Consider the following 14,719-nt stretch of genomic DNA (forward strand, 5'->3'; position numbering starts at 1 on the left):
CTCTGTGGCTTTCCCTCTGGGCAGATCCTCCGCAGGGTCGTGCGCTGGTTCTGTGCTAGATCCTGGTCCCTTCTCTCGCTGAGCACCCTCCCCCTCCCTCCCCTCGGCCTCACCCACCACCTTGAGTGAAGATGCTCCAAAGCAGCCCCCTCTACCCTCCACCTCTCTCCTCGGCTCAGACACCAACACCCCAGAGCTTCCTAGCACTCCTCTCAGGGCCCCGCAAAAGCTGTGTGTCCATCCTGGTCTGCTGCTGCCCAGGCTTTCCTGTCCTCTGTCTCCGCCCAGGGACACACCCTGCACTCCCCTCCACCCTCACAGAGAGCCAAGTGCTATCTTTGGGCTCCACCTCCTAGGTCTCTCTCATCCAGCCCCCTTCTCCCGGCCTCCACCACCCTGTATTCTTTCTCCTGGCCACTGGCCACCACCTTCTCTTGCTGCCAGTCCTACCTGCCAACTCACACTCTACAGGGATCTCCCAGCCTTTGCACATCTGCCCCTGCCCCTCCTCTACTCCAGATCCTTCCTGACTCTCATTAGCCTTGGGAGAGAGTCCCAGGCCCTCCCCCAGGGCTCCAGCCCCACTCGTTCTTCTCTGTTCCACAGACACCCTGGGCTCTCACCTGGGAGCCGGCACACCTGCTCTTCCCTGAGCTCAAACATGCTGTTCCCTTCTCTCTGCCTTGGAATACCGGTTGGAATTTAATTTCTTCACCAGATGAGGACGTCACAGTGTGAGCTCAGGGTGGGGGAAGTAGGCTCCCCCTTTTCTCTGCCCCCACGGCCCCTGCCCCGCCGTCTGTATCACCCTCACCTGTTCGGTGCCCACGGCCCTTTCAACATCCTGTGCTTGACTCATCACCATGGCCTCCCCGATGCCTGGAACAGCGCTTGACAGAACACAGGCACTCAATGGGTATTTGTTGCATGAATGCATGAATTTATTAATCAGTGCATGGATGGATTGTCATGTAGGTGGCTTTGGTGGCTGGGTGGGGACGAAGGGAGATACTCCGTAAGCTGTAGCCAGTGCCTGCCTATGGCGGCAGGTGGCTGGAGGGAGAAGGTCATGTCACCTCCAGCAGGCTGGGTCCTGATTTTAATGGCCTGGCAGTGAGGTGCGTGCATGGCGGAGGCCTGCAGAAGAGGTAACACCGAGAGGGCAGCTCTGCCCACTTCTAATTATTGCTTGAGTCTTTCTGGCAATGCCAGCTGCCTGCCCTGGAGAGTTTGGTCTCATCCATCACAGTGTGAGCTCAGGGTGGGGCTGCTGCCATTGCCAGCGGGGAAGACAAGAGGAGGTTCCCAGGGGCCTTTGGGTGTTGGAGAGCAGAGGCAGCCTTAGGCTCGGACCGTGCTCAGCTCCTGTCCTTCCTGTCCCCAGGGCAGCTGAAAGGTGTCCCCCGACTTGAGGGTCCCATCGAGAAGCCTCCAGGTGGCCAAGGAGCAAGCCAGCTGAAGTGGGGTCCACAGCAGCCCTAGGCAGGGAGCCTTGGATGGTTTGGTGTCTGCTGACATGGAAGCCCTTGGGAAGATGGTGCTTCAGTGGCCGGCTGGGCAGGTAGGCAGCTCAGGCCCAGAAGGAGGCCTTGACCACACGGCCCTTCAGTGGCTGTGGCGGCCGGAAGTTGTTCACCATGTGGATCCTCTCATCCTCCTCTGTGGTGAAAAGCAGGCTCCGGAATTTCTCCATCTTAAGGCAGAAGAGATACTCAGTGCAGAATGGGGGCGCTGTGGTCCTCTCTGATCCCAGACACAACATCTGGCATACCCTGCCCAGCCAGTTCTGCCCCTCTCTCCTCTTCCCCCTAGGGCTTGTCCCTACTTCTCCCTGCTCATTTCCTCTTTGGGAACCCAACCTCAGTTACTTACTCACTAAAGAGCCTCTGAACCTGGACCCTGCTCCACCTAGTTCCAGTTCCTGTCTAGCTAAGAATCATCAGCAAATGCAGCATTCAGATTCTAACACACTAGGGGTGGTCCCAGGATCCAGGGATCTCTCCTTCTAGTCTGTGTCCAGGTCCTAATAACTAACAACCAAGCTGACTCCCACCCAAGAATCGAAACATTTATTAGCAAAAGATGGGAGCCTGGATGGTGGGACCACAGGCTGTGGGCTGCTGGTTGGGAGAGTCACACTGCCCAGGTGTGCCTGAGTGTCGCATCCTTCCGTCTGGTACTCTGGGAGGGCTCACCTGCCTCTCAGAGATGCTGATGGGCTCCCGGAGCACAATCCAGGTGACACTCTCGGTCAGTGGGGGTGTTGTCAGGGAGCCAGGGTAGGTCCAGTAGTGCCGGCTGGCAGGCAGGAGGTACTTGGGGTTGAAGCAGCTGAACTGGGCCTTGGTGCCCTGGGGCAGGGTGGGGGACCCAGGAGTCAGCAAAGACCTCCCAACAGGATGAGACCAACACCCTCCCCACCCACTTCTGTCAATAGGATTTAGGCTTCTCCTTGGCCCATTGATGCAAATTGTGGCCAGATGTCTGTGATCCCAGAGGCCATATTCCAGCCTGGCTGGCCCTCTCCACCCATTCCCTTGTATGTAAAAGCTGTGGTTCCTAAAGCTCTTTGGGCACCATGTTCTCTCCCTTGCCTTCAACAGAACTTAATGGCGCTGCTGGTCAGAGAACCATTAATGTGACAGGCATCTTATCAATCCTATGCCCAACCAGACTTCACGCTGGGCATTCAGTGGGGCCATGGACCCTGATGACGAGGAGTCAGTTGCAGGGCACCACAGGTGCTGACCTGCACCCTTCACCTCTGCCAGGGTTTGCTGCCAGGATGGAGGAGTGGATGGGCCCACTCCATGATCTAGCCTCTTCCTTCCTCCCCACCAGGCTGCTGTAGATCAAGAGCATGGACCCCTGGTCTCACCTTAAACCGAACCATGTAGAGTGCATCTGTCAGACGGTTCATGCTGGGGTGCTCGTCCCCCGTCTGTCAGGGAGAAGTAGTGTGAGGCCAGATCTCACTGTGTTCTGGAACTAGGGGTGGTACCAGGCCTCCCACGGCCTTCTGGGCCCAGGTAACCCCCTCACCTCCAGGAAGACACCAACCACAGCCAGGCCATCGGGTGCTGAGGCCGCCTCCCCAAAGGTGCTGTACTTCTTGGCATTCCAATGAACCAGGTGCAGCTACAGGGGCAACGACAGGCCAGGCCAGTGCTTAGTGCCTCCCAGGGGCCATGGGAGCTCAGAGCCAGGCTTCCCTCACTCCCACCGGACTCCTGGCCCCTCTGCGGGAGGGGCGGGCCACAGATAGCATTTACCCTGTTCTGGGCCTGACCCTTTTCTGAGCCCCAAGGGACCAAAGAGATCAGGCCCTGACCTCCGTGAACTGTGAAACAGATAATGACTATCCAGTGTGACACCTCCCTGAGGAAGTGAAGCCTGCAGCTGAGTCCAAAGAATAAGAAGGGGGTTATCAGATGGAACTCTTGGGACAAGGTATTCCAGGCTGAAAGAACAGCAGCCTGGAGATACGAAAGAGCCAGGTGTGGGCAGGGGATTCATCACATGCAGGTCAGTATGGGAAGAGGTCAAGGGAGATGAGGCCAGGCAAGGCCAGTTCATGCAGGGCCTTGAATGCCAGGCTTAATCCTTGAAGGGTTGTTAGTAAGGCTGTGGTGGGACTGGATTTGTCCGTCATAAAATTCCTTCTGGACACACAGATCAGGACGACAGTAGGCAGAGTTCAGGTGGAAGACCTGAACTTCAGGTGAAGGGCGTCTCTCCCAAAGGTCCCCGAGTGACTTCACTCTCTCCAGTACCCCACACCAGGCAACTGTCAAGACCCTGGCTCCCCAGTCCCCAACTCTTCCCCAAGTGGTAAAGGGATTCAGGTAGAGGAGGGTCTTACTTCGCTGGGGAATGACTTGCCGTCCACCGTGTGCTCTGAGCCCTCACTGTGCTTCTTGCCCCAGTGGAAATGGAGCTGCTTGAGCCGGTAGGGCCCATCCAGGGGGCCCCCAGTCACCACTGCGGGGAGAAGGGCGGTGTGTAGCAATTGCTGTGAGAGAGCCCACACCGCCCGCAGACAGCAGCGCCAATATCAGGGCAGTGCTCAGGAGAGGGATAAACTTCATTTGCAACATTCCTTGCTCTAAGTGGACTTGGATCAGTCCCCGCCCAGTTCCCTATGCCCTTAGCTGGGCCAGGGCAGAAATCCTGGAGCCCTGTAGGTGACAGAAGAGTCTGGTACACTGAGTGGGTATATCTCTCCATCTGGATCCTCCCCACTCTTGCCCAGTTTCGAGTGGAAGCTGGGACTTTGCCTCTCAGGCCCCGATTATCACTAACAATAGACCTCCCAGGTCTGGAGCCCTGACCCAGAACTGGGTCGGAAAAATTCTTTTCTTTAGTCCTCATAGTAGCTTATGAAAGACAAAACCTATTATTATTTCTATTTTATAAAGGAGGAACTGAGGCACAGAGAGGGCAAGGCATTTGCCCAAGGTCACACAGCAAGGCACTGAGCTAGGATATAAGCCTGCATCTACTTCATATAAGTTCAGAGCCCAAGGCCCTAATCACCAGGTCGTGCTGCCTCCCCAGAACCTGAAGGATCCCCAGGACCTGATGTCTAGAGGCCAGCTCCTAAGGGTCCCCACTCTGATGGTCAGGCCCAGGTACCTCCAATGTCCCTCCTTCATGCCCTCTTTGGCAAGCCCCACTTATGCTGGTTTTGTGAATTTCCCACTCTGATACCTGGCGAGCTGGGGCCACTCACAAGGCCTCCTGGGACTGATTGAATTTCCAGCTGAAAGAGATCTGGCAGTGGAGGGAGCCCCAGCCAGGGCAGAATGTGAGCTCCTGGATCAGGTGACGGCCCTGGGCTCAGAGCTCCACTAGGCCCCTTGAGGACGGGTGACCAGGGCAGGGCCTTGCCCCCCGTGGGCCCTTCAAGGAGGAGGACCATGGGACAGCCCAGAGGCCCATTCTTGCTGTCCTGCCTCATCTGAGAAGCGGGGCCTGTCCATGGCAATGCTGGGTGGTTGACTGAGCCTGGGGGTGATGGCTGTGGGCCAGGGCCCAGTCAGGCTGCTCCATCCTGGGGAGGCAGGAGTAGACAGACCTGCAGGCTGAGCTCCCTGCTATGGGCTGGGAGGGCCCACTCTTCTGAGCATGACCCACCTGGGACTCCACAGTGCAGTCTCTTAGGGAGTGAACTGCCTCCCTAAACCTTGAGCTTGGCTCCCTTAGCCTCCTCTCTCCATCCTGACCATAGAACACACTGCCATTCACTGTGTACTTCCTATGTGTTCAGCAGTCTGCAGACATTAATCCCCACAGTGACCTAGAGGGGGACACATTGTTACCTGTTACCCCCTTGGCCAGACGTGGGACTGAGGCTCAGAAAGGTAGGTATCCTGCCCAAGGTCACACAGCTGGGGAGTGGCAGAGACCCAACTGTCTCACTCCTAAGCCTACTTTCTTCCCACTGGTCCCCTACCCCTCAGGCCTGGGCATTCTGATAGGGGACGGAACCCAAACCAAGTCAGAAAGTGAGCCCCTGGATCAGTGGTCCAGAGGAATGTTTCCTTGGGCCTTCGCCTGCCAAGAGTGGCCTTCACTGAGCTATTGATGTCTGAATTGAGCCCTCAGTGCCCTCTGAAGGCTGTTTAGAAGATCCAACCATTTGAAAACTGCTCCTTCATAAACTGTGATCTAAGGTCATCAAGAGCTCCATGTCCCTCCCCAAAGTTCTGGGTGGGAGGCTTTTCTTAGAATTCAGTACCAAGAATGCTGTGTCTCTCTTCTGAGGATCTGTTGGATTTCCTACCTTCTGCAACAAGAACTATAACTGATCCTCTTTCCCCTTTTCCCTAGCCTACCAGGGAACTCAGAGTTAAGCAACTAAGATCATTCCTATCTGGCTTTCCTCCCCTTCTCTGCCCTTTGATTTTCTATTTGAAACTTAAGTTTCCCTGAGTGCTTTCATTGTGCGTATGGGGGGGTTGGGGGAGGCGACAGAGGGGCAAAGTACCAGTCACTTCCTTACATAAGAAACTTTAGCAGGTTCCCTCCTTACCCCACTTCATCCCTCACAGGCCTGGTCATAAGGACAAATATCCCTTTACTAAGGAGCACTCCCGAGGCTTCCGTCCAAGAATTTATCATGAAGGAACCCGAACTCTAATCCCAGGGCAAAGAGACCTTGGAAGGAGCTGTACAAGTTCCCACTGGCCTCTCTTTTGTCCAGGACGGTTGGGATCTTGAGGCTGTAGGTGGGTTGGAGAAAAGACCTTCGGAGTGGGAGCAGGCTGGTTCTGGCCCTCCCCAGCTCAGTGAGTCTCTACTTGCCCAACTTAGAGGTAGGTTCTTGAGAAGAATAAAAGAACTGCCTGTGACCTTGGCAAGGGGCCTGGCACACTGAACATTTTATTTCCGTTCTCTCTCTGCTGGGCTTGGCCAGATCACACAGAGAGGAGGGTTTGGCCTTAGGCCACACAGCAGCTCAGTGATGGGGCAGGGAGTGAAAACAAACCTGACCTAAAGCACAACTGAAAGAGAAGAAAGAGAATTAGCATTTCTTGAGCATCTGCTATATGCCAGCACGACAAACATCACTTCAGTTTTTCGTTTCTCCTCTCTATGATCCTAGGGAGGAAAATAGGGTCCTAATGCTCCTACCCTATGCATCAGGAGACTGAGGCTCAGCCTAAGGCTTCACAGCTGGGGAGAAGTGCAGCCTTCCTTCCCTACCACAGCATGTTGCCCCTCCTGAGCCTGCCCGAAACAGGTTAGGATCCCAGGGGGAAGGGTACCAGGGTCCGGCAAACATCACCATAAGGGCCACTTACCACTTCGGTCATCACTGTCATTGAAGTCCACTTGGACAGAGTGGCCATTGTTGGCGATGCTGAGGGACGTGCAGGACTCATAGGAAAGATCCAGTGTCCTCAGGCTGGGCGAGTACACAGCCTTTCTGGATACGATATTGATTGGTGACTGGCGGTCTCCCCGGGCAATGGGATACAGCTTGTGCCAGTGTGAGGGGCCTGCAGATGGGGAGAGGGCAAGGACTCAGGCCAACCTGAATCTCTGGGCTGCAGACTGAGGGCACCTGTAGGGGATGGTCTCCGTGCTGTCCTTTCAGAGATTAGCCCCTGCTTTGGAGCCATGAAGTCTGGAGCTCCAGTCCCAGCTCTGCCACTTCCCCTCTCAGCCTCCATTTCCTTGTCTGCGAAATGGCCTCACTAAAACTCTCCACCCAGAGCTGATAGGAGGCCCAGAGAGGTAATGCATGGAAGGCAGCACAAAAAAGCTACAGGCTCAGGGGCAGTTTGGGGTAGTGGGTCCTCCCTGACAGGCAGTATTGCTTAGAGAGGTCCCCGGGCTCCCGAACTCCCTTACCTGACCCTACCAGGTATCTGGCCTCTTCCTGCACTTTGGCCAAGTTCGAGTTGGTGTTTGTGAAAATGACAACAAAAGTTCACATCAACCTCGCTTTGGCTCTGTGACATGAATTTGCTCCTCATACCAGCCTCGTGAAGTAGAAACGAGCATGATCCCCATTTCACAGATGAAGGAACTGAGGGCCACTGGCGCATGTGCGCGCACACACTTGGGCACTGGTATAAATACACAGTGTGTGCATGCATTGCCCCCAGCTGCCCTCCCCAGACATGTGCAGGTCTGGGGAGACTTTCACGTGTGCACACATATATGCACAGTGACCTGAGCTCACCGCACCCAGAGCCATCAGGCCCAGTAACACATGTGTACAAACACATAGCCCTGCCAACTACCTCTGACACACACATATGCACCCTCACACACAGCTATCCCCTGTTGCAAACCCAGGTCTGCACTAAGAGACTACAGCAAAACACATGCTCGTGCACACACATACACACACGCACACACACGCACACACACCTGCATGCACACCCACGAGCACCCACCACCTGCCTCCCAGAGACTCCATCTGCAGCCGAGAGGCTCGGCATCTCCCCGGGGAACATCCTGAGATGCAGCCTATTTTTAGAGCTATTGCCGGCTGGTGCTTCTCCCCGTTTTTGGCTTCTTAAGTTTTCCTGAGAAAACAGCAGCAGGTGCCGACAAAACTGTGTCCCCAGTGGATGACTCAGAATCATGGCCCAGACCCACTGGGTTATTTTTGAAGTCCTGTGAGCATGCTACATGCCGGCACCTTCATCCTCTGTCTTTTCCTCCCTCATCGCAACTAGACTGGATGGCCCAGGACTGGGCGAGGGGCAGCAGCTTCAGGGTGGCCAGCTATGGGGCAGGCCTATTGGGATACTGGACGCAGTGCTGGTGGGCAGGACCAGCAAGAAGGCTGGAGTCAGGGGGAAGCACCCTGAAGCTGGCTGGGAGCAGGTGCTGGGGGGGAAGAGGATCTTCTATGGGTCGTGTCAACCTGCCCCTTCTCTGCCTCTCTCTACACCTCTGCTGATCTCTGTTGCCTTTTTCTGAAAGTCTCTTTCTAGCTTTTGCATGTCTAGATTTGGGGTTCTCCCCTCCAGAATATTCTCCTGTGTGCTTGGGGTCCCAGAGGGGCCAGAGACACCACAGCACCTCCCTAACTCCTTCTGGCCCATTGTAACCTCCAAACCCCCAGACTTTGTAGCCTAGGACCCCCGCCCACCCTCACAGAGTGCCTGTCTCTCCTCAGATGAGTGGGACGGGGGCGTTCCTCCCACCAGCACTTCCGCTTCTCCCCACCCCCACCTGCCTTGCCTGGGTTTCATCCTGGCAGCCTGGATCTTGGCTCCTCATTGTTCATCTCGGGAAAAGCAAGAAACCCTTATCCCACACCCCGACCCCAGTTTGGTAAGAAATAGCCCAAAAGGAACTGACTTGCCCCAGTCTCACACTCGAGCCTTCTGGCTCTCACCGTCTGCCTCTTCTCCCTTCCTCTGCATCTTAAGTAAACTGAGGCAGGACCGAGGAGCTATTCTCCCGGTCAGACCAGGAGGCTGGTGTGGGCCACGGGCTCCCATGCCTCACACCTGGACGTGCTCAAACACCCTGCCCGAGGCAGACACGCAGACACATCCGTGAGCCCCCAGATGCTCCCTTCCTTCACATACCTGCCGGCTCGAAAGCTCGGACGCTTCGACCGGGAAACTCTCTGCGCAGGACACCGCGCCCTTGCCCACGGGGAGCCCAGCTCGCCGGAGGTCCCGGCACACACGCGTGCGCGCTCCCCGCACAGACACCGCGCACAGCGCTCCGCCGGGACCGCCCCCCGCTGCCCTGGGCTACCTTCACCCGCTGCGCACTCCGGCGATGAGTGAGTGTCCCGGCCCGGGTCAGAGCGAGCGGGGCCGTCAGGGGCTGCGCGGAAGAGGCGGCTGGACGCGTTCGGCCGCGGGGTGGCTCGCCGGCGGCGGGGCCGGCCGGGGTGCAGCGCGGACTTTGCGCCAGGTGCGGGGGGAGGCAGGGCTCGGGCCGGGCGGGTGGGCCGGGTTCTGGGGGACGGATGGGAGAGGGATCCCAGTCCCGCCTAGAGGATAGGGGGCTTGAGGGTCCCGCAAACCCGGCTGGGCGCGAGGGTCAGGAGCGAGTCCCAGCGGGTGGGGGCCGGCCGGGGTCTGCGCCTACCGTCGTTGTGGCCGTAGCCCCAGCCGTGGTGGCCGGTCATGCTGTTGCCGTCCCCGCAGCCGTGCACCTGCCGGCTCGGCTCAGTTCTGCTCGCTCGGACTGCGGCTCCGGCCCCGCTCGCTGCCGCGGAGCAGCCTCTTAAAGCGGCGGCAGGCGGGAGGAGCAGTTCCCAGGCGACCCGCCCCCCACCCCCCCCTCCCCAGCAGGGCGAGAGGGGCCGGCCCTGCCCCGCCCTCGCCCACCCGCCCTCAGGCCAGTTGAGCCCCGAGTTGAGATGCGAGATGCGGGGGGTGGGTGGGGGGCGGTCAAGGGGACCTAAACCCCAGCCCCATCCCCACCCTGGCCCTGGTCGGAGCACTCTCCCTCCTTACCTCCAGCCCGTGTACAGGCTCTGGGGCAGGAGAAACGGCCAATGCTGAGGGCGGCCTCTGTTTCTCCACATCCCATCTATTCCCCAGGCTTGTCACTGGGCAGTAAATCCCACCACCAGAGACCTGGGCTCTGGGCCCTGAGTCCTCTTGGACTGGGACCCTTTTAAACTGCAGATTGCACTGACCATCAGGTGTCCAGAACTGGAGCTTCCCCTGTTTGCCAGACACTGGCAAGTTCTGGGCCAAGCTTTGGGTCCTTCCTGTCATCTAACCCTCTCAGCTTCCCTACAACAATGGGTGGTCCTTGCATTAGTCCTATTTCACAGAACAGGAGACTGAGGCCCAGAGGGGTGAAGTGACTTGCCCGAGGTCATCTAGCCAGAGAATGAGGGATTTACTCTTAGTTTGTCTCACTCCTAGGCTCTTGTGCTCTTTACTACTTCCCCTTGGTGCTGGGGGCAAAGGGGTCCTGTGGTTGGGATCTGGGAGCCCTGGGCTAGGAGGAGGCCTCAGGCAGAACCGGAGCCTCAAAGGGGGAGTGGGGAGTTTGGGCTTTAACCACTGGTCATTAAGACAGACAGACCCACAGACACCAGCTGGCTTTCCCATGGAACTAAGTCTGAGGCCTTGCCTCCACCCTCTCCTTCTCTTCCTGGCTTCCTCCTCTGTCTGGGTCTCTTTGCCTATTCCTCTACAGCCCGCTGTTTGTCCCTCCTTTCCTTGCCTCTCCATGACCTTTGGCACACCTGCTGGGAGCTCAGGGCCTCCACCCTGCACTCAATCTCAGTATCTGCCTTGGCCCAACATTTTCCCACCCACAAGGCCTGGTCCTTGCTGTGCCCTCCACCTGGGACGTCCTCTGTCTTCCACCCACGGGCTCCAGCCGGCCCAATCCGACTCATCTGAGGATGTGGCCTTATGCCAAGGATAGGGCTTGTCTCTGGCTAGGCCGCAGCAGGCAGTTTTGGGAAGACAAACAGATGAGTGGATAGAAGGACAGACAACTGATCCCACCCAGGGGCTTGTACCCAACCAGAGTTGAAGGGCCATTTGTGAAATGTCTGCTGGTCTGACCTCTACCAGAGGAGACTATTTCAGGCCCTGTTGTTGGCTGACCTTGTGAAGGAATGTACCATCTTGTCTGCCAGGCTCCCCTATATCTGTGTGGCTGTCTTGGTTTCCCTCTTCCAGGCCCTGAACCCCTCAGGTCCCCAAGTAGAGTTGTGGAGATCAAGGGACAACTGGTCGCTGGGCCAAGGTCAGTCAGTGACTTCCCAACACTGCCTAGATGCTCCTCCCTGACCCAAGAGCTGGAAGGGGCCCTTAATAGAAATCTGACCCTAGGGCAGGGGGCAGGGCATCATAATAAGCATGTAGGGGGTGGCGCCCAAGACTGGCATGTGACAGGGCATGCAACCTTGTCAAGGTCCCAGGTCTCCAAACCAGAAATGTCATCCTTAGACCAAGAAGACAAAGACTAGCTTCAGAGTGAGGACTGCAGTCTCTGTTCATCTCCCAGAAGAGCCAGCCACTCTTCTCCTGGGGGAGTTGCAACACTTTCAGGGCCTGGGGATGGGCCCAAATGTGTCTACTTCATTGACCTACTTCCCCCTCACTGTGACCCAGAAGACATTTCCATGTTTATTTATAGTGCTAAAAATGTTGGGATTACTTAGTTTTGAATCCAGTTTCATCCGCACAGCAACCCCACTTTACAGATGAGGAAAGCAAGGCTCAGAGAAGTTGAGTTAGGCTGTACTGTGAGCAACTGAGCAAGAATGAAAACCCAGGGCTGCTGAGTCCCTTATTCAGCATGTCTAAAATCACCAGGAGAGGGGAGGAAGTGGATTTTAAATTTGATTGTCATTTGTGTATATATGCGAGACTCTCTTCACAGTGACTTAAGAGAAGCTGGGGAGAGTGTTTGCCTCCAGGGTGGAGACTGGGAGCCCCGAAGGGTGGGGGAGGGTGCGGAATGGGGGTGGGAGGGACACTCTTTACTGCCTACTCCTTTTGAAAGAATTAAAGTATTGCCTCTTTAACAACCAGATAAAAGTTGATCCAATTCTTTCCTTCCTATATCCTGTCTTTGGCAATTTTCTCTGGGTGCTGGAGAACTGGGAACTCAGGTAGGTAAGAGGAGCTGTTGGAGTCTGCCTGTCTCAGGTGAAGCTCCAGTTTCCCCGCAGCCCACTCAGGTCAACTTGGGAAAGACTGTGCCCCCATTCAGGCACCTCCTGTCTCAATTACGTGCCGTCTTTAAAGCTGAATTGATTTCACTGCTCTGGAGTTTACTCTTTGGTCTCACTGGCATCAGTGGCCTCCTGGATTTTGCTGTTTCTGGCGGAGAGGGAGGGTAGGGATGTGTGAGCCATAAGGAAGGGCTGGGGAAGGAGGGCAGGAGCAGATTGCACAGCCACACCTCATTCATTGCGAACTTGACCAGATCTCACTTCCCCTCTCAAAGTTACAAGTCTCTCTTCTCTATAACAATGAGGTGATTAGGGCATCATCCCAGCCCTGACCACCTCATGGGATCCCTGTGAACATTGGTTGAGACAACAGTTGTCCAGTGCTGCACCAACAAGCAGAATCTTGCCTGCTCTTCACTGTGTGTTGTGCACATGGCCAACGGGCCAGACCGAAGACCTAGAGACTCTAAGATCAAAATTACAGCTTATTGTGGGTTGTTTTTTTGTTTTTTTTTTAATCTATTTATTTTTGGCTGCATTGGGTCTTCATTGCTGCACGTGGGCTTTCTCTAGCTGTGGAGAGCAGGAGCTACTCTTCATTGAGGTGCACGGGCTTCGCATTGCGGTGGCTTCTCTTGTTGTGGAGCACGGGCTCTAGGTGCGCGGGCTTCAGTCGTTGTGGCTCGCGGGCTCTAGAGCACAGGCTCAGTAGTTGTGTGTGGCGCACGGGCTTAGTTGCTCCGCGGCATGTGGGATCTTCCCGGACTAGGGATCGAACCCGTGTCCCCTGCATTGGCAGGCGGATTCTCAACCACTGCACCACCAGGGAAGTCCTGCACCTGTTTTCCAATGTATCAGATGGGAATAGAGAATCGAGAGGGCTAATAGGATGGTCAGGTGAGGTGATATCTGTGAGTGTCCTGGAACCAAGTATGTACTCTCAGACCTCTGTTCTTTCCCCTTCTCCTTAGCTTGTTTGGGCACATTTAAACCGAACATTCCTTTTCCAGTTACAGTGGTAGCACCTATTTATTGTAGAAAATTTGGGAGAATCAGAAAAGCATAGTAAAGAAAATTAAAATCACTGGTCATATTACCACCCAAGAATCACCGCTGTTAACATTGTAGTGACCATGCTGCCGGGCTTTTTCCATATGTATCAGTAGTACTTAAAAGACAATCGGAATCATATGTGGAGTTTGTGACCAGTTTTTTTTTTTTTTTCACTTCATGCCCTATGATAAGCATTTCCCTGCGTCATCAGTCTTGGAGAACTTGACACTTACTAATTGCACAGTGCTCTAGTATGTGGATTATTTCCAGTTTTCACAATTGTAAATGCACTGCCGTGGACATCCTTATTTATACATCTTTGTGTGTGTGTCTGATGATTTCCCTGGGAAAGTGGTATAACCAAATAAGATGAGGTACACATTGTGGGTAAGGCATTTTAAAATGTAGAAGTTATGGTGGAAATAGTTTTAGAAATTTATTCTTTCATTCAAAGCATTTATTGAAGACTTATTAGATGCGAAGGGCTGAGCCAGGCATGGGTGATACAATTGTGAACATTACAGACCCACAGTTTTCTCAGTCGAGGGGTGGAGGAAAGAGGCAAGAGATTGACCAATGAGCACCAGGATGAGAAGGGCTGGGATAGATAAGGTCAGGTAGGGAGGGCTAGTGGCTAAGGCCTGGGAGTGTGTCCTAGGTTGTGATTCATTCTTCCTGGCTGGTTTCCCACAGATTATAACCTCTTCCAGGGCAGAGGTAGCCCCAAACTTCCTGGAAGCCCAAGTATCCTGTCTGCTCCAGCTGAGACCAACCAGGATGGGTAAAATAATAGACCTAAGCTGGGTCTGGCTGGATCTGTAGGGGTGTTTGTTTCTAATCCCTGTGCCACCTTTTAATAGCTGTGAGAATTTGGAATTTTACTCACCTCTCCAAGTGTCTGCTCTCTTGGGTATAAAATGGGGTAAACAGTAGTATCTATTGCATTGGGTGAGTACAATGAGCACAGAATGGTGATGCGTGTCAAGGGCCTGCCTGGCATATGAGTACTCAGTAAACAGGGGTTGTATAGGGATTTGGGGGCTCAGTTTTCCCACCTGTTCAGTGGGAGATTGGCCTAGGTTGGTGGTTCTCAAACTTGAGCATGCATCAGAATCACCAGGAGAGCTTCTTAAAAGTTTCCGAGGCCTCACTCCAGAGTTTCTGTTTCAGCAGGTCTGGAATGGGGCCTGAGGATTTGCACTTCTAACAAGTTCACAGGTGATATTGATGCTTCTGGTCCAGGGCCTCACTTAGAAAACCAATGGTCTAAATGAATGCAGCCTTTGTTTCCTGGTCTGATACCTTTGATTCCCTGTCTTCTATAATAGGAAGAACTTGTGAGGTGCCCTGAGTTCCCAGATGGCAGGGTTTGTGTCTGGTCAACTGCCATGGCTCCATCACAGGCACCTTTACATGCTGTTATGGGTTGAATTAGATCCCCCAAAAGTTGTTGAAGTCCTAACCCCCAGGACCTTTGAATGTAATCTTATTTGGAAATATGGTTTTTGTAGATATAATCAAGTTAAGATG

The 14,719-nt window shown here is 54.8% G+C and overlaps 1 protein-coding gene across 1 annotated transcript; it reads right to left on the reverse strand.

Annotated features, from left to right (window-relative positions):
* Positions 1-1,222: 1,222 nt before the first annotated feature.
* Positions 1,223-9,613, reverse strand: CA7 (carbonic anhydrase 7; the record flags this gene model as incomplete). The annotated part of the gene is made up of 7 exons (XM_082862598.1): positions 1,223-1,693; positions 2,196-2,351; positions 2,879-2,941; positions 3,043-3,138; positions 3,863-3,981; positions 6,807-7,004; positions 9,574-9,613. The coding sequence occupies 7 exons, from the start codon at positions 9,611-9,613 to the stop codon at positions 1,571-1,573; spliced, it is 795 nt and encodes a 264-aa protein (XP_082718724.1). The 3' UTR covers positions 1,223-1,570.
* Positions 9,614-14,719: the final 5,106 nt, after the last annotated feature.

Source organism: Leucopleurus acutus (genome assembly GCF_964270905.1).
Source record: "Leucopleurus acutus genome assembly, chromosome: 20".
NCBI lineage: Eukaryota > Metazoa > Chordata > Mammalia > Artiodactyla > Delphinidae > Leucopleurus > Leucopleurus acutus.